At 43.6% G+C, this 20103-nt stretch overlaps 1 protein-coding gene across 2 annotated transcripts in view; it reads left to right on the forward strand.

Moving 5' to 3' along the window:
• The first annotated feature begins 467 nt into the window (after positions 1 to 467).
• The window catches only part of LOC112262454 (1-phosphatidylinositol 4,5-bisphosphate phosphodiesterase beta-1), a 29803-nt gene continuing 10167 nt past the window's right edge, over positions 468 to 20103 (forward strand). The window contains exons 1-21 of one of the 2 annotated variants that reach the window (XM_042329992.1): positions 468 to 974; positions 1739 to 1816; positions 2168 to 2236; positions 2483 to 2623; positions 2792 to 2871; positions 3030 to 3083; positions 3349 to 3424; positions 3596 to 3696; positions 3857 to 4020; positions 5696 to 5842; positions 11081 to 11238; positions 13391 to 13473; positions 13611 to 13695; positions 14965 to 15151; positions 15327 to 15400; positions 15531 to 15630; positions 16149 to 16233; positions 16910 to 17034; positions 17136 to 17290; positions 17429 to 17593; positions 17865 to 17964. In XM_042329992.1, coding sequence (XP_042185926.1) covers positions 876 to 974; positions 1739 to 1816; positions 2168 to 2236; positions 2483 to 2623; positions 2792 to 2871; positions 3030 to 3083; positions 3349 to 3424; positions 3596 to 3696; positions 3857 to 4020; positions 5696 to 5842; positions 11081 to 11238; positions 13391 to 13473; positions 13611 to 13695; positions 14965 to 15151; positions 15327 to 15400; positions 15531 to 15630; positions 16149 to 16233; positions 16910 to 17034; positions 17136 to 17290; positions 17429 to 17593; positions 17865 to 17964 — 2326 coding nt within the window. In that variant the 5' untranslated portion in view covers positions 468 to 875. The remainder of the gene's footprint in view (positions 975 to 1738; positions 1817 to 2167; positions 2237 to 2482; positions 2624 to 2791; positions 2872 to 3029; positions 3084 to 3348; positions 3425 to 3595; positions 3697 to 3856; positions 4021 to 5695; positions 5843 to 11080; positions 11239 to 13390; positions 13474 to 13610; positions 13696 to 14964; positions 15152 to 15326; positions 15401 to 15530; positions 15631 to 16148; positions 16234 to 16909; positions 17035 to 17135; positions 17291 to 17428; positions 17594 to 17864; positions 17965 to 20103) is intronic. The other variant, XM_042329991.1, reaches the window with a different exon arrangement.

A 20103-nucleotide genomic window follows, 5' to 3' on the forward strand; every position in this document is an offset into this window, starting at 1 on the left:
CACTATATTAACCACACACACATACACCATATCAACTACATAAATTCTGTAGCTCACCCACACACTCAGGACTCTTCACCACTTGAGGATGGAGTGGGAGAGTAGGAGCTGAAATAGCTCCTGCAGTAGTTCTGTACACACACGCACGTGCACCGACCACAGGTCAAGCTTTTTAGGATTCAAACCCTTGCAACCAACCATGATGGAAAACCTATACAGGTATGTATGGTCCTATGGTATGGTGCTGCACGTGGGAGCCCATACCCTCTGTATTGTCTTTGATAAATATTTGATTTAAAAAATAGATACAATTTATTATGGATCCAATAAGCTACATTGGTTTCATATTATCTCTCTCTCTCTCTCTCTTTGTCTGTCTGTGTGTGTGTCTGTGTGTGTGTGTGTCTGTGTGTGTGTGTGTGTGTCTGTGTGAGTGTGGGCGTGCAGGCTCCATACGCATGTCAGAGTGAGTCAGTGTGTGGAGGCAGTAGCAGTTATGTCTCACAGAGCGAGCTGACAGATAGAACAGGACAGCTAGTACTATATTATCCTGTTTTACACTAGGTATACAAGAGGACACTGATACTAGAAGAGTAACCCTAAGACAGTCAGCTAGTACAGTAGGACGCATTATACTAAAGAGGAGTATACTGTTGATTCTACAGAACTGACTAGACAGGGCAAAAGACACCGTTGATTGTAGATGGATATGCAGCTTGTTTCAGTGATGTAAATACCAGATCATTATCATCCAACCCTCTCAGTCTACTGACTAAAGAGGAGAGAAGAGGAGAGCAAGACAGGAGAGGAGAAAGAGTATAAACGGAAAGGGAAAGAGGACTTCCCGCGCTCCTGGTTGAAGGTGTGTGTGTACCATGGCAGGGGCTCAGCCAGGGACACATGCTCTGAAGCTTAAACCCCCGACCGTCCCCGATACTCTGCAGAATGGCAGCCGCTTCATGAAATGGGACGATGTGAGTATCAGTGTGTGAGTGTGTTGTTAACACTCCTTTTAGGAATGATAAGTGCTAGACATTTAAGATGAAAATGTGCACACACTTGATGTTTGTGGTTGTGATTACACATGTAATGTGGTTGCATATATGTTCTAACGTGTGTGTGTCTGTGTGCGCGTGCGCGTGCGTGTGCGTGAGTGTGTGTGTGTGTGTGTGTGTGTGTGTATATGTACGTGTGTGTGTACGTGTGTGTACGTGTGTGTACGTGCACGTGTTTGCAAGAATGTGTGTTGGTATGTTGAAGGTTTTAAGCACAGAGCAAGGATACAGAGAAATGTGCTGGCATGTTGCTATGGTAACTGCCATGGTTAAAATCCCTCCTCGGTTAGCTGAAATGTTCCACCACATAAAAGAGAGAGATAGATAGAGGGAGAGAGAGTGTGTGTGTGCATTGGTGCGTACGTGTGTGTGTCAGTATATATTTCTAAGTAAAGAGGTAATTTGGGACCGAAGTGATTCATGCTTATGCAACGCCTTAGTCAAACCCGACTCAGCTTCTAACATTCGCACACACACACACACGCACACACACGCACGCACGCACACACACACACACACACACACACACACACACACACACACACACGCACACACACACACACACACACACACACACACACACACAATACAACATATTCACAACCACATTACATGCATAATCACAACCAACAATGTCAAGTGTGTGTGTGTGTGTGTGCTAATCTCTGTCTCCATGTGGTCAGGATCTCTCAACAGTGACTCCCATCACCCTGACTGTGGATCCACATGGATACTTCCTTCACTGGACTGACCAGAACAAGGTACACACACACACACACACACAGGAGCTAAGTGGAGGAAACGCCATGCTGTCTCTCACTTTGGGACTCCCACTGTGTATTCTGCTTCCCGCTGGGGCTTAGTCCCCTGTGTGTGTGTGTGTGTGTGTGTGTGTGTGTGTGTGTGTGTGTGTGTGTGTGTGTGTGTGTGTGTGTGTGTGTGTGTGTGTGTGTGTGTGTGTGTGTGTGTGTGTGTGTATGTTTTTGAGTGAGTGAGTGAGTGATGAATATTTTAACACCCCTCGCACTCCTTCTCTCATGTCTTTACTCCCTCCCTCATTATCTCTCTATCCTTTTTTCTCTCTGTCTTTCTCCCTTCTATCTCTCCTGCAGGAGACAGAGTTGTTAGACATCACCCATATAAAGGATGCCAGAACAGGGAAGAGCACCAAAACACCAAAGGTACTTAACCCCCAGGACCTCTGAATCTTGACCCAAGCATGTCAAACCAGGCTCCTGTTGGTTTTCATCACTGCCTTTGATTCATAGTCTGATTCCCTAGCCAATCAGCAATACTAATCAGTAACACTGATCAATGATGTACCATGTTGAAATGAAAACACATTTTGAGGACTGGAGCTGACACCCCTGGTCTAACCTGTGACCTTGACCTCTAACCTCTAAACTCTGACCCTTTGTCCTCTCTAGGAGGCGAAGCTGCGTGAGCTGCTTGATGTGGGGAACCTAGTTGGCCGGATAGAGAATCGTTTGTTGACCATAGTCACAGGACCGGACATGGTCAACATCACATACCTCAACTTCATGGCCTTGCAAGAGGAGGAGGCCACGGTATGCACACACACACACACACACACACACACACACACACACACACACACACACACACACACACACACACACACACACACACACACACACACACACACACACACACACACACACACACACACACACACACTCACACACTGTTCCTCTCTTTGTCTCTGTGTTGTATAGGAGTGGGCTGAGGAGCTGTTCTCTCTGGCCTCCAACCTGTTGAGTCACAACATGAACAGAGAAACAAGTCTGGAGAAAGCGTGAGTCTATCAGGAAAATTGATTAAATCTTTACGGCATTTAAAAAGGAAAGGCGGGTGCCAGACAGATCTGTGATAGCAATGGAGATCACTGGGAATGTTGGTGTGACAGAGGTGTGTTTATTCCTGTCTCCCTTTTTCCTAATCTTTCTCTAACAGGTATGTCAGACTGACCCTGCAGCCAAACTCAGAGGGGCGGATCCCAGTGAAGAAGTGAGTGAATCCCATTGGTTCCTCAATCATTTTAGGGGATTGTCCTGAGCAAGGTGTTGTGCAGAACCACTGATCTATATAAATTACCTGGTATCCCAAATAACTACTCATTATGGGGTCAAGATTAGTGAATCTGTGCAGCGCTTTTCTCAGGGCCCATCCCTTCGGACACAAATTGTCACTCCCGTGTCTGCTGATTAACTCCCTGTGAATCCTTTGGGATGTGATTGGTTTATATTGTGCATGTCCTGCCCCTTTTATCCAGCATCGTCCGCATGTTCTCAGCGGACAAAAAGAGGGTGGAGACGGCTTTGGAACACTGCAACCTACCATTTGGACGGGTATAGATTATAACCATGGAATACTATATAATATAACAAACTATACAACATAAAAGCTGGTAGTGGTGGTATTTTAACTGGTAGTTATTTCCTCTCACACTCAAGCCAACTATTGAAATGACCACTTCTTGAAACCTGAATCATCTCAGTGGTATTTGTGTTCCTCTGCAGAGTGACTCTATTCCCCTTGAGGACTTCACCCCTGACCTTTACAGATCTTTCCTCTCCCACCTCTGTCCTCGGCCAGAACTCAGCTCAGTTTTCTCTCAGCAGTAAGTACTGATACTACCTCCTGGTACCCAGCATTAAACCCTGACCCTTTCTGATCCTTCCTCTCCGATCCTCTGCTGTTCAGCCAGAACTCAGCTCAGTCTTCTCTCAGCACTATGTACAGTCACTAATTCCTGACTATTTCTCTCTCTCTTTCTGTAGAGGTGCTAAGGGTGCTTACCTGTCGGTGGATCAGATGACAGAGTTCATTAATGAGAGGCAGAGAGATCCTCGTCTGAATGAGATTCTGTATCCTCCTCTCAGACCCTCTCAGACCCAGACCCTGATGGAGAAATATGAACTCAACCACAGCCTGCTCAAACAAGGTGTGTGTGAGTGTGTGTTTTGTGTGCATGCGTTTGTGACTACGTGTAAGCTTGCGTGCATGCATGTATGCATTCTTGTGTGTGTGAGATATGAGTGTCTTTGTGTATATACAGTGCATTCGGAAGTTATTCAGACCCCTTTACTTTTTCAACATTTGTTACGTTACAGTCTTACCGTTACATTTTTTTCCCCTCATCAATCTCAACACAATACCCCATAATGACAAAGCAAAAATAGGATTTTTAAAATTTTTGCAAGTGTAAAAAAACAAATAATGGAAATATCACATGTACATAAGTATTCAGACCATTTACTCATTACTTTGAAGCACCTTTGGCAGCGATTACAACCTTGAGTCTTGGGTATGACGCTACAAGTTTGGCACACCTGCATTTGGGGAGTTTCGCCCATTCTTCTCTGCAGATCACCTCAAACTCAGTCAGCTTGGATATGGAGCGCCGCTGCACAGCTATTTTCAGGTCTTTCCAGAGATGTTCGATCAGGTTCAAGTCCAGGCTCTGGCTGGGCCACTCAAGGACATTCAGAGACTTGTCCTGAATCTACTACCGCGTTGTCTTGGCTGTGTGCTTAGGGTCATAGTCCTGTTGGAAGGTGAACCTTCACCCCAGTCTGAGGTCTTGAGCAGGTTTTCATCAAGAATCTCTCTGTCCCTCGATCCTGACTAGTCTCCCAGTCCCTGCCGCTGAAAAACATCCCCACAGCATGATGCTGCCACCAACATGCTTCACCGTTGGGATGGTGCCAGGTTTCCTCCAGATGTGACACTTGGCATTCAGGCCAATGAGTTGAATCTTAGTTTCATCAGACAAGAGAATCTTGTTTCTCATGGTCTGAGAGTCCTTTAGGTGCCTTTTGGCAAACACCAAGCAGGCTGTCATGTGTTTTTTACTGAGGAGTGGCTTCCGTCTGGCCACTCCTACCATAAAGTCCTGATTGGTGGAGTGTTGCAGAGATTGTTGTCCTTCTGGAAGGTTCTCCCATCTCCACAGAGGAACTCTGGAGCTCTGTCAGAGTGACCATCGGGTTCTTGGTCACCTCCTTGACCAAGGCCCTTCTCCCATGATTGCTCAGTTTGGCCGTCGGCCAGCTCTTGGTGGTTCAAAACTTCTTCCATTTAAGAATGATGGAGGCCACTGTGGTTTTGGGGACCTTCAATGCGCGGAAATGTTTTGGTGCCCTTCCTAGATCTGTGCCTCAAACACAAACCCATCTCGGAGCTCTACGGACAATTCCTTCGACCCCGTGGCTTGGTTTTTGCTCTGACATGCACTGTCAACTGTGGGACCATATATAGACAGGTCTGTGCCTTTCCAAATCATGTCCAATCAATTGAATTCACCACAGGTGGACTCCAATCAAGTTGTAGAAACATCTCAAGGATGATCAATGGAAACAGAATACACCTGAGTTCAATTTCAAGTCTCATAGTAAAGAGTCTGAATACTTATGTAAATAAGGTGTTTCAGTTTTTAATTTGTAATAAATTAGCAAGTTTCTAAAAACCTCTTTTCGCTTTGTCATTATGGGGTATTGTGTGTAGATTGCTGATGTTTTTTTTTATTTTATTTAATCCATTTTAGAATAAGGCTGTAAAGTAACAAAATGTGGAAAAAGTAAAGGGGTCTGAATACTTTGTGCCTGTGTGTTCTGTAGGCCTGATCACGTTGGAGGGGCTCAGCAAGTACCTAGTGTCTGATGAGAACGGAGTGATTCCTCCTGAGAAGCTGGACCAGTCCGAAGACATGACCTTCCCTCTGTCTCACTACTTCATCAACTCCTCACATAACACCTACCTCACAGGTACACACACATTAGTGATTTAGGGTCATGAAATATTGTGTGGTTGAGGGGTGGGTGGGTTGAATAAAGAGAACACAATACCTTAAATCCATAATGTACTGTGTCATACATTTATAATTATTGTGCCATTTATATTTATAGGCTACTTTGAGGTTTTTCTCTCCTTATTTTAGGTTATCTGGCATTCGTGCGTAAGCCTACGCTTTAGGGCCTAACTGTAGCCTATGCACGCCAAATAGCCTTTATACCATGGGTGTCAAACTCTGGCCCGTGGGCCAAATTTGGCCCGCGGGGTAATTATATTTGGCCCGCGAGACAATACCAAATTACTACTAGAGCTGGCCCGCCGGTATTATACAGCGCATTCACCACTAATACTACGAATCCCATAATGCTCTGCTGTTTTCGCGCGCCAATCAGGACAGGACCCAGAAACGCTCTCTCCTCTGTGACAGTAGTCATAGCAACATAGACGCTACAACTGTCAGCGAGCTAACCCTTCCCAAAAATGGCGAAAAGAAAGGCAGAAAACAGGAGCTTTCTGGACAAGTGGGAGGCAGAATATCTGTTTACATATGTAAAAGACAAACCTGTTTGTCTTGTTTGTGGAGTCAACGTGGCTGTAAGTAAGGAGTACAACATTAGACGACACTATGAAACGAAACACCATGACAAATACAAGGACCTGGACATGACTCAAAGGAGCCAGAAAGTAGAGGAGATGAAAAGAAGTTTGGTTTCACAACAGAATATGTTTAAAAAAGCCACATCACAAAGCGAGGCTGCTGTAAAGGCTAGTTATATAGTGGCAGCAGAGATTGCAAAATCAGCCCGGCCCTTTAATGAGGGAGAGTTCATGAAAAAGTGCATGATGAAGGTTTGTGACCTCGTATGCCCAGAGAAAAAACAAGCATTTTCAAACGTGAGCCTGAGCAGGAACACAGTAGCTGATCGCACATGTGATCTTGCCACCAATCTGTATGACCAGCTGATGGAAAAGGGAAAAGATTTTGTTGCGTTCTCCCTCGCTGTGGATGAGAGCTGCGACGCATCTGATACTGCTCAGCTGTCAGTCTTCATCCGTGGAGTGGACTCAAATCTGTGTGTTACGGAGGAGCTATTAGGATTCAAATCAATGCATGGCACAACCACAGGAAAGGAAATCTTTGAGGAGGTTTCCAAATGTGTAACTGAAATAAAGCTGCCGTGGGATAAACTCGTTGGATTAACGACAGATGGTGCGCCAGCGATGTGCGGTAAAAAGAGTGGACTGGTGGGCATGGTTCGGGAGAAGATGCGGGAAGAGAACTGTGCAGGTGAGCTAACTGTTTACCACTGCATCATACATCAGGAAGCACTGTGTGCCAAAGCCCTAAAGATGGAACATGTTATGACCACAGAAACGCAGGTAGTTAACTTTATAAGAGCCAAAGGTCTAAATCACCGCCAGTTTAAATCTTTTCTGGAGGAGTGTGGTTCGGAATACGCAGACGTGCCGTATCACACAGAGGTGAGATGGCTAAGCAGAGGAAAAGTACTGAACAGATGTTTCGAGCTGCGTGAGGAAATATGTCAATTCCTGGAAACCAAAGGGAAGGATACAGCAGAGCTCCGGGAGCAAAAGTTCCTGTGTGAGCTGGCCTTTCTCTGTGACATCTCGAGCCATCTCGATGCGCTGAACCTGCAGCTTCAGGGGCGGGGGCGCATCATCACAGACATGTACGCTGCAGTGAGGGCCTTCAAAACTAAACTGTGCCTGTGGGAGAATCAGATGCTGCAAGGAAACCCTTGCCATTTTCCCTGCTGCCAATCCATAAAAGCGCAGATCTCTACCGCCGTGTTCCCATGCGCACAGTTTGCTGAAAAACTCAGTGTTCTCGCTGCTGAGTTTAGCCGGCGATTTTCTGACTTCGATGCCCAGAAATGCAAGTTTGAACTGCTTAGTAATCCCTTCGCAGTTGATGTGGAAAATGCACCAACCAACATCCAAATGGAGCTGATTGAACTCCAGTGCAACGACACGCTGAAGTCAAAGTATGATGCTGTGGGCGCCGAACAGTTTCCACGGTTCATCCCTGACACAATGCCTCAGCTCCGCACCCAAGCTGCTCAGATGCTCTCCATGTTCGGCAGCACTTATCTATGCGAGCAACTTTTCTCCTCGATGAAGATGACCAAAACAACTCACAGGAGACGTCTGACTGATGAACATCTTCGCTCGATACTGAGGATTTCTTCAGCTCAGAGCTTGAGCCCAGACATTGATGAACTAGCATCCAAGAAGAGATGCCAGGTATCTGGCTTGGGCACATCAGATTAGACCAGTGTGCAATAATTAACGTTTTCTTTATGCACTTTTTCTTGCTACAAGGCATGGGCTTGAATGGTTGATTGATTTATTATCATTTTATTTGTAAAATTATTAGCCAGTGGAAAAAGTTTATTTTGGTATTTAAATCAGAAGGCTGCAAATAGAAAAGAGGCATACAATTTTTATTTAAATTTTATTTATTTAATAAATGAATGCCATTGATGTGTTTTTTCATTTGAAATTCGATTTTGCATGTCTCCACTATTAAATTATATATTGTATTAAGCGTAATGGTAATAAGTAATGGTAATAAGCGATGCTTGTTCCATATTCAATGTTAAAGCAAAACTTGTTTGGGTCCATATTAAAAGGTTAATTTGTTCAATGTTGGCCCGTGACTTTGTTCAGGTTTTACATTTTGGCCCACTGGGTATTTGAGTTTGACACCCCTGCTTTATACCAATCACGAAATGCTTTTGGGAACGGGCAGAACAAGTTCATGTAGATCCACAGAGGAAAAAAGGACAATCTCGAGTGTAATTCAATAAAAGAAAGGCTGTGAAATGGAGAGTTAAAAATAAAGAGAACGGAGGGCAAGAAAAGTAATGTTTGGGAAAGATTTGAAGTGGTAAGAGGATGAAAGCAGTGCCGGGTTCTGTTAGCCTTTGGGGCGGCAGGGTAGCCTAGTGGTTAGAGCGTTCGGACTAGTAAAATAAAGGTAAAAAAATTGTTATTTAAAAAAGTGTTATGATTGTGAGGCGCTATACAAATAGAGAGTAACAAGTCGGGAACAGAAGTGGAGAAATGTTATTTGCTGGCTGCTACCAGCTCTCACAGTCAGAATTAGATGTTCACCTATGTTTCTCAAATGTCAAATGTTGAAGTTCTTCCAAACATCAAGTGTTTAAGGTTAAGTTTAGGCATTAACTCAGAATGTTTAAGGTAAGAGTTAAAGTATGGGATAGGCTTGGAAAAAAATGTCAAAAACAACTTCTTATTGCTGGATTCCAACTTGCAGCCTTTGGAATCAGAGACAGATGCTTACGCCCATCCGCCATTCCCGTCCACATCACCCTAGCAAAACCAAAATCTACTTGAAGGTAACAGTGCTTACTGTTTCCCCTAGTGGCTGGTTTCCAAGTCATCTCCCGACTTCCTCAGACATGAATGGATGTCAAATACTGACTTGTATCACAGGTGACCTGGGTGATTTATTTCTGCATCCTGAGAGAATGCGAAGTTAGATACTGTCTGTATAGCTATTTTTAATCAGCATCTTAAAAGCTCATATGCATCCTGTAACGATGTATGCTGAGAGTCGGGAAGCAAGTACAGGGAGTGAATATTTAATAAATAAACGGTACATTATACACAACAAGAACAGCACATAGACATGAAACAGAAACAATAATGCCTGGGGAAGGAACCAAAGGGAGTGACATAAATAGGGCAGGTAATCAAGGAGGTAATGGAGTCCAGGTGGGTGTCAATAAGTGCTGGTGGGTGTGACGATGGTGACAGGTGTGTATAATCAGCAGTCTGGTGACCTAGAGGCCAAAGAGTATACGTGACACATCCAAGCCAAACTGAAATCTTATCAGAAACATCTTGGGTCGTTTTCATAGCTTTCTATTTCCTTACAACCGGTTTAGACATTTTGCATAGAAAATCTTTCCTGGTTTTTGTTGTTGTCGAGTTATTGAATTTTCTCCCAGGTCCCCAAATGTCTTTGCTCTGCAAAGAAGCAGAGATGACAGAGAAAACTTTACCGATGTCAACTAGAATGAAACATTCATTCTATTGATTTTAGACATTATTCTGGTGAGCAAGGGTTTCTTTAGTCTTCTAGGGAAACATAATGACAGAAGAGAAGGTGCATGTATGTAATGATAAGTTGACGAACAAATAGAAATTATAACTGGAACCATATCTTCAGTGCAATCAGAAAGTATTTTGTTATCTGACAGCCTTATTCTAAAATTGATTAAATCATTTTTTTAAATCATCAATCTACAGTACACACAATACCCCATACCCCATACCCCACAATACCCCATTTTCAGGTCTCTCCAGAGATATTTGATCAGGTTCAAGTCCGGGCTCTGGCAGTGCCACTCAATGACATTCAGAAGCCACTCCTGCGTTGTCTTGGCTGTGTGTTTAGGGTCGTTGTTCTGTTAGAAGGTGAACCTTCGCCCCAGTCTGAGCTCTCTGGAGCAGGTTTTCATCAAGGATCTCTCTGTACTTTCCTCCGTTCATCTTTAATTCGATCCTGACTAGTCTCCCAGTCCCTGCAGCTGAACAACATCTACACAGCATGATGCTGCCACCACCATGCTTCACTGTAGGGATGGTATTGGCCAGGTGATGAGCGGTGCCTGGTTTCCTCCAGATGTGACGCTGGCATTCAGGCCAAAGAAGTTCAATGTTGGTTTCATCGGACCAGAGAATCTTGTTTCTCATGGTCTATGAGTCCTTTAGGTGCCTTTTGGCAAACTCCAAGTGGGCTGTCATGTGCTTTTACTGAGAAGTGGCTTCCGTCTGGCCACTCTACCTTAAAGTCCTGATTGGTGGAGTGCTGCAGAGATTGTTGTCCTTCTGGAAGGTTCTCCCATCTTGACAGAGGAACTCTGGAGCTCTGTCAGAGTGACCATAGGGCTCTTGGTCACCTCCCTGACCAAGGCCCTTCTCCACCGATTGCTCAGTTTGGCCAGGCGGCCAGCTCTAGGAAGAGTCTTGATAGTTCCAAACTTCTTCCATTGAACAAACAGCTGAACCTGGCATCACTAACACACACACACACACACACACACACACAAACACACACACACACACCTATTATTTGTTGACTCACACAAATCTAATCTGTGTGTAGGCCTATATATATTTATAAATATGTGTGTGTACGTGTATGTGTGTGTGTGTAGCGGGGCAGCTGGCAGGTAGTTCGTCAGTGGAGATGTACCGTCAAGTGATGTTGGCAGGCTGTCGGTGTGTGGAGTTAGACTGTTGGAAAGGACGGACCACAGAGGAGGAACCAGTCATCACACACGGCTTCACCATGACCTCGGAGATCTGCTTTAAGGTACACGCATGTCGCACACCGCTCTCTCGCTCGCTCGCACACACACACAAACACACACATGCTCTGAAATCTCCTGCATCAAGGCTAACTCCATTCGTCTGTGTCAAGGCTACATTAGTCTCCGCCTTGTCTCTGCTTCTAAAACGGATCATTTTATTCTGATATAGTCTATATCGGACGTGGCAGGCCACTGCAGTAACTTGAATACTGTCATGTTTGTGGAACCATTCCTGGACAATCCTAGCTTTGTGTCATTGGGCATTATCCTGCTGGAAAAATATTTTCACAGATGGATACAGTGCTGCCATGAAGGGATGCACCTGATTGGCAATGTGTGGCTCAGTTAGTTGGGCATGGTGCTTGCAACACCAGGGTTGTGGGTTTGATACCCACGGGGGACCAGTGTGAAAAATAATTAAAATGTATGTACTCACTACTGTAAGTTGCTCTGGAGAAAAGCATCTGCTAAATGTTGTAAAAATGGCAATGATATCCTGTGGCATTCAAACATTGCTCCACTTTTATCAAGGGGCCAATGTGTGCCTTGAAAACACACCCCACACCTTGACACCACCACAACCTGCCTTCAATGTTGACACGGTGCGTGATAGATGCAGTCGTGTAAAAATACTTTAAAGTACTACTTAAATAGTTTTTTGGGGTATCTGTACTTTACTATTTCTATTTTTGACAACTTTTACTTTTACTTCACTACATTCCTAAAGAAAATAATGTACTTTTTACTCCATACATTTTCCCTGACACCCAAAAGTACTCGTTACATTTTGAATGCTTAGCAGGTGTTGGGAGTGTGTATTGGAGGCGAAGTCAGGTGCAGGAGAGCAGAGTGTAGTGAACAGGCACACTTTTTATTCCGGTTAAAAATGACAGCACAAAATACATAAAATGTGCTCAAAACACGGAACATAGACAAAAAGTAATGCGCGTAACAATATCCACAATATCAAAATACACGTAACACAAACAAACCTACACAAAGACATGATGGGGAACAGAGGAATAAATACATATGAATTGATTGGGGAATGAAAAATAGGTGTGCAGGGAACAAGACAAAACAAATGGATACATGAAAAATGGAGCGGCGATGGCTAGAAAGCCGGTGACGTTGACCGAAAAAGGAGCCGACTTCGGCGGAAGTCATGACAGCAGGACAGGAAAATTGCCAAATTCACACACTTATCAAGAGAACATCCCATGTCATCCCTACCTCCTCTGATCTGACGGACTTACTAAACATATGCTTAATTTGTAAATGATGTGTTAGTGTTGGAGCATGCCCTGGCTATTTGTAAAGTAAAATAAACAAGACAATTATGCTGTACGGTTTGCTTAATATAAGGAATATGAAATTATTTATATTTTTACTTTTACTTTTCATACTTAGGTATATTGTAGCAATTACATTTACTTTTGATACTTAAGTATATTTGAAACCAAATACTTTTAGACTTTTACTCAAGTAGTATTTTACTGAGTGACTTTGACTTTTACTTGAGTCATTTTATATTAAGGTATCTTTACTTTTACTCAAGTGTGATAAGTGGGTACTTTTTCCACCACTGGATAGATGCATGTACTCATGTGGTTTTCTTTATACCCTCGTCCTCCCATCAGCGTGAAACAGCAGGAACCAGGATTCACCAGACCAGACAATGTTTTTCAAATTCTCCAGTGCCAAGTGTTTTCGTTCCTTAGCCCACTGCAATAGCAGCTTGTTTTTTTGCTAAAAGAAGTGGAACTCTATAAGGTCGTTGGCTGCCATACTCCCATGTGTGTCAATGTACGATGAGTTGTGCATTCTTTTCTGGTTCTTTGGGCACGAATGTTGTACTGTCAGTTGACAAACTGTTGCTCATCTGTTGCTCTGCACAATTCATGTCAGCCTCCTTTTTCTTCTTTCATCAATTACCCCTTTTTTGACCACTGGCCTGCCATTGGCTGGATGTCCATTGGGTGGTGGACTATTCTTGAAACACAGGAAACTGTTGAGCGTGAAAAACCCAGCTGCGTTGCAGTTCTTGACACACTTGAGCGTTGCAGTTCTTGACACACCTAATGTTTTGTACACTCAGTGTATATATGTGTAATAAAATAACCAACTATTATAACTTCTCCTTTTACTCTACAGGAGGTGATTGAGGCCATCGCTGAATGTGCTTTCAAAACCTCTCCTTTTCCTGTCATCCTGTCCTTCGAAAACCATGTGGACTCGTGAGTGAACACACATATATATATATATATATATATATATATATATATATATAATATATATATTAATAGGAGAATATATTAGAAAATATTTGGTCAACTGCTCTTTAATCCTGACCCCTGACCTCTAATCCTAACAGCCCGAAGCAACAAGCCAAGATGGCAGAATATTGTAGGTCGATTTTTGGAGATGCACTACTGATTGACCCATTGGAGAAATATCCTGTAAGTTTCTAGGACACATGCGCTCCCCCCACCCACCCACACGCACACACACAAACACACACATGCTCTGAAATCTCCTGCATCAAGGCTAACTCCATTCGTCTGTGTCAAGGCTACATTAGTCTCCGCCTTGTCTCTGCTTCTAAAACGGATCATTTTATTCTGATATAGTCTATATCGGACGTGGCAGGCCACTGCAGTAACTTGAATACTGTCATGTTTGTGGAACCATTCCTGGACAATCCTAGCTTTGTGTCATTGGGCATTATCCTGCTGGAAAAATATTTTCACAGATGGATACAGTGCTGCCATGAAGGGATGCACCTGATTGGCAATGTGTGGCTCAGTTAGTTGGGCATGGTGCTTGCAACACCAGGGTTGTGGGTTTGATACCCACGGGGGACCAGTGTGAAAAATAATTAAAATGTATGTACTCACTACTGTAAGTTGCTCTGGAGAAAAGCGTCTGCTAAATGTTGTAAAAATGGCAATGATATCCTGTGGCATTCAAACATTGCTCTACTTTTATCAAGGGGCCAATGTGTGCCTTGAAAACACACCCCACACCTTGACACCACCACAACCTGCCTTCAATGTTGACACGGTGCGTGATAGATGCAGTAGTGTAAAAATACTTTAAAGTACTACTTAAGTAGTTTTTTGGGGTATCTGTACTTTACTATTTCTATTTTTGACAACTTTTACTTTTACTTCACTACATTCCTAAAGAAAATAATGTACTTTTACTCCATACATTTTCCCTGACACCCAAAAGTACTCGTTACATTTTGAATGCTTAGCAGGTGTTGGGAGTGTGTATTGGAGGCGAAGTCAGGTGCAGGAGAGCAGAGTGTAGTGAACAGGCACACTTTTTATTCCGGTCAAAAATGACAGCACAAAATACATAAAATGTGCTCAAAACACGGAACATAGACAAAAAGTAATGCGCGTAACAATATCCACAATATCAAAATACATGTAACACAAACAAACCTACACAAAGACATGATGGGGAACAGAGGAATAAATACATATGAATTGATTGGGGAATGAAAAATAGGTGTGCAGGCAGAATATTGTAGGTCGATTTTTGGAGATGCACTACTGATTGACCCATTGGAGAAATATCCTGTAAGTTTCTAGGACACATGCGCTCCCCCCCCCCACACACACACACACACACACACACACACACACTTGCTTGCATGTAAACTGATATGTGTGTGCGCTGCCTGTGCGTGTGTGTCTGTTTGTTTGTGTGTGTGTTAGCTGGAGTCTGGGGTACCCCTGCCAAGTCCTCAGGAGCTGATAGGTAAGATCCTCATTAAGAACAAGAAATCCCACAAGCCCTCGGCTGCCCATGGCAACAAGAGAATGGCAGAGCACCCAACCAACCAGAGCGTAGCAGCAGAACAGGCAACAGATGAACCCTCGTCTCCTAGCAACATTACAGAAGGTGAGGCTGTCTGCAAGTGTGCTCTAATGCATAAACATTATGATAATAATAATAATCATGTTCATCGTCTTCATCACTATCACAGCTGGTGAGGCTCTCTAGAAGCTTTTTATGAGAGATGACAACAACAACAAAAACACTTTTAGAGTATATGAAAATGTAAACATTCTTTCAGGAGAAATAGAGGCTGAAGACGATGACGATGACGATGATGATGATGACGATGACTGTAAGAAGACATCAGATGAGGTGAGTTCAGTAGCTTGTACTCTCCTACCATGGTTACTTGGTTACCCTTTAACACTGCTGATGTATATTAGAGGGGAGTGTCAGGGTTAGGGTAACATGGCTGCCTGTTATGTGATGACTTTGTCTCCAGGGGACAGCAGAGGAGCGGGAGGCTGTAGCCACAGAGGAGATGTCCACTCTGGTCAACTACGTCCAGCCCACCAAGTTTAACTCCTTCGAGGCATCCAAAAGTATGCTGGCTCACTGCATATACACTGAGTATACCAAACATTAGGAACACATTCACATGGAACACATGTTGGCCCATGTTGATTCCAATGCTTCCCAATGTTGTGTCAAGTTGGCTGGATGTCCTTTGGGTGGTGGACCATTCTTGATACACACGGGAAACTGTTGAGTGTAAAAAAAACAGCATCGTTGCAGTTCTTGACACAAACCAGTGCGCCTGGCATCTACTATCATACCCTATTCAAATGCACTTAAATGTGTTGTTTTGCCCACTCACCCTCAATTGTCAAAAGGCTTAAAAATCCTTCTTTAACCTGTCTCCTCCACTCCATCTACACTGATTTGAAGAGGATTTAACAAGTGACATCAGTAAGGGAACATAGCTTTCACCTGGATTCAATTGGTCAGTCTATGTCATGGAAAGAGCAGGTGTTCTTAATGTTTTGTATACTCAGTGTAAACACACATATGAGCGCATAGACACACAAATGCATAATAAACCATTATGTTCTTTCCCCAGAGGTTAATCGTAGCTATCAAATGTCATCATTTGTGGAGACTAAAGCTCTGGAGCACCTCACGAAGTCGCCCGTGGAGTTTGTGGAGTATCCTTAAGATTCAGCTACCCTCTAAATAACCCCAACAATAACCCGGAACCCTAACTCTTCTTCAGTATTAGTTTGTAGTGTGGTTGATTACTTCCCTCCTAAGGGTTTGCTTTGCTCTCTATTGTAGCTAATTCCATTGAAGATTAGCAGCAGTTAAGTCTCATCAATGCAGTTGACTAATATACAGGCCCTACTCTACACTCTTAGAAAAAGGGTTCCAAAAGGGTTCTGTGGCTGTTCCCATAGGAGGACCCCTTTTGGGTTCCATGTAGAACCCTTATTTGGAAAGGCTTCTACATGGGAACCAAAAAGGTCCTATCTGGAACCAAAATGGGTTCTTCAAAGTGTTCTTCTAGGGGACAGTCAAAGAACCCTTGTTGGTTCTAAGATCAATCAATCAATCAAATGTATCTATAAAGCCCTTTTTACATCTGCCGATGTCACAAAGTGCTATACAGAACCCCACCCTAAAACCGCAAACAGCAAGCAATTCAGACGTAGAAGCACAGTGGCTAGGAAAAACTCCCTAGAAAGGCAGGAATCTAGGAATAAACCTAGAGAGGAACCAGGCTCTGAGCGGTGGCCAGTCCTCTTCTGGCTGTGCCGGGTGGAGTGTTCTAGGAAGAGTGTTCTTACTATAATGTAATGTCATGTCTTTAACATGTCCTCTCAGATATAACAAGCAGCAGTTGAGTCGTATCTACCCTAAAGGCACTAGGGTGGACTCTTCCAACTACATGCCACAACTCTTCTGGAACGCTGGCTGCCAGCTGGTGGCGCTCAACTTCCAAACTATAGGTGAGGCCTGCCTACTTGACCTGTGACCCCTGACCTCTCGTAACCTCTGACCTCCCCATGACCTCTGTCTCTCTCTCTTTCTTCATCCCTCTCTCTCTCAGATCTGTCTATGCAGTTGAACCTGGGCATGTATGAGTACAATGGGAAGAGTGGCTACAGACTGAAACCAGAGTTCATGAGACGACCAGACAAACACTTTGACCCGTTCGCTGAGAGCACTGTGGACGGCATTGTGGCTAACACAGTCAAGGTCAAGGTAGAAGTTACAGAATACTCTAACCATAACCATAACCCAACCAACACACTGTCTGTCAAGGTTAACCAGTTACTGTAGTTTAGACTAAAGTGTGGATATGAGATTAGCCTATTTAATCTGAGCGTCTCTTTCCTACAGATAATATCAGGCCAGTTTCTGAGCGACAAGAAGGTAGGTGTGTACGTAGAGCTCGACATGTTTGGTCTTCCTGTGGACACCAGGAGAAAAGCCCTGAAGACCAAAACATCCCAAAGCAACGCTATCAACCCTGTCTGGGACGAGGACCCAATCATCTTCAAGAAGGTGAGACAACAGTATGACCGACTGGGTTTGAACCCAGGTCCCCTAAATGTCATAAGACTGGACTGTGTTAGCCCTCTGAGCTAAAGCCTAGGCATTAGCTCAGAGAGCTAACTCAAATCTTCAGGATTCAGGCAAACTGTGTAATCATAGGTAGCATATAATATCGAAGTGTAACAGTTTAACTGTGTAAAACTGTATTATTTTAACTGTATAACTGTGTATAATATTAAAGTATATCAATGTATGACTGTGTCTAATTGTGTTTTTGTAGGTAGTTCTCCCGACATTGGCCTCTCTGAGGATTGCTGCATTTGAGGAAGGAGGAAAGTTCATAGGTCACCGTATTATCCCTGTGCCAGCCATACGGCCCGGTAAATCAAATCAAGTCCAATTTTATTTGTCACATACACATGGTTAGCAGATGTTAATGCGAGTGTAGCGAAATGCTTGTGCTTCTAGTTCCGACCATGCAGTAATATCGAACAAGTAATCTAACAATTTCACAACAACTAAATCAAATCAAATCTAATGTATTTATATAGCCCTTCGTACATCCGCTGATATGTCAAAGTGCTGTACAGAAACCCAGCCTAAAACCCCAAACAGCAAGCAATGCAGGTGTAGAAGCACGGTGGCTAGGAAAAACTCCCTAGAAAGGCCAAAACCTAGGAAGAAACCTAGAGAGGAACCAGGCTATGTGGGGTGGCCAGTCCTTTTCTGGCTGTGCCGGGTGGAGATTATAACAGAACATGGCCAAGATGTTCAAATGTTCGTAAATGACCAGCATGGTCAAATAATAATAATCACAGGCAGAACAGTTGAAACTGGAGCAGCAGCACGGCCAGGTGGACTGGGGACAGCAAGGAGTCATCATGTCAGGTAGTGTCACGTTCTGACCTTTATTTCCTTTGTTTTGTCGTTATTTAGTATGGTCAGGGCGTGAGTTGGGGTGGGCAGTCTATGTTTGTTTTTCTATGATTTTGGGATTTCTATGTTTCGGCCTAGTATGGTTCTCAATCAGAGGCAGGTGTCATTAGTTGTCTCTGTTTGAGAATCATACTTAGGTAGCCTGGGTTTCACTGTTTGTTTGTGGGTGATTGTCTATGTTAGTTGCTTGTGTCAGCACAGTTCTCATTATAGCTTCACGGTCGTTATTCGTTTATTGTTTTGTGTAGTTTGTATTCAGTGTTCAGTGCTTTCTTTAATTAAAAAATCATCATGAACACATACCACGCTGCGCTTTGGTCCGCTTCTCACGACGATCGTGACAGGTAGTTCAGAGGCATGGTCCTAGGGCTCAGGTCCTCCGAGAGAGAGAGAGAGAAAGAGAGAATTAGAGAGAGCATACTTAAATTCACACAGGACACCGGATAGGACAGGAGAAGTACTCCAGATATAACAAACTGTCCCTAGCCCCCCGACACATAAACTACTGCAGCATAAATACTGGAGGCTGAGACAGGAGTCAGGAGACACTGTGGCCCCATCCGATGACACCCCCGGACAGGGACAAACAGGAAGGATAGGAAGGAACTACCTTATACACACAAGTGTAAAGGAATGAATAAGAATATGTACATAAAAATATATGGATGAGCGATGGGCGAACAGCATAGGCAAGATGCAGTAGATGGTATAGAGTACAGTATATACATATGAGATGAGTAATTTAGGGTACGTAAACATTATATAAAGTGGCATTGTTTAAAGTGGCTAGTGACACATTTATTACATCCAATTTTCCATTATTAAAGTGGCTAGAGATGAGTCAGTGTGTTAGCAGCAGCCACTCAATGTTAGTGATGGCTGTTTAACAGTCTGATGGCCTTGAGATAGAAGCTGTTTTTTAGTCTCTCAGTCCCCGCTTTGATGCACCCGTACTGACCTCGCCTTCTGGATGATAGCGGGGTGAACAGGCAGTGGCTCGGCATCTGTAAAAGTTTGAGTGAAATTCTTCAGCCTCCTGAGGTGGTTGTTGTCCTTGATTATCGAAATTCTTTTTGGCCTTCCTGTGACATCAGTTTGTTCGTTTTCCTGACTTTCCACTCTACTACTGTCCCCGATGTGGATAGTGGGGGCCCTGCTGTGTCCTCCCTCATATCCTGAGGTTATTTTCCTGGCCGTCCTCCCTGTAGGTCGTTGTTGGTGTTGGAATCGGCTAAACTTTGAACATTGAGATATTAAATAAATGATAGAGACGAAGCCTTGAATAAAAATAATCTGTAGCGACCCAGAAGGCTTTGGAATGTGTTTGATGGAGGAGAGGGATGTGTTGATATAGGGAAGACAGATAGATATCTGTGGATTAGGTGAAGGAGGGGTTGAGGTCAGGAGGTGAGGTGTGAGGTCAGTTCCCCTTAAGGGAGTAATCAGGGTTAGTATCTGGTTACCTTCTTTCTCTTGGGTATAAACTAAGGATGGAGAGAGGGAGTGTCTTAAGTAGGATGTATATAACTGTGATGTCTGAAATGTTTGCTGTCTGATTACAGCTGTACATAACCTTTGGGAAT

Source organism: Oncorhynchus tshawytscha, linkage group LG11 (genome assembly GCF_018296145.1).
Source record: "Oncorhynchus tshawytscha isolate Ot180627B linkage group LG11, Otsh_v2.0, whole genome shotgun sequence".
NCBI classification, from domain to species: Eukaryota; Metazoa; Chordata; class Actinopteri; order Salmoniformes; family Salmonidae; genus Oncorhynchus; species Oncorhynchus tshawytscha.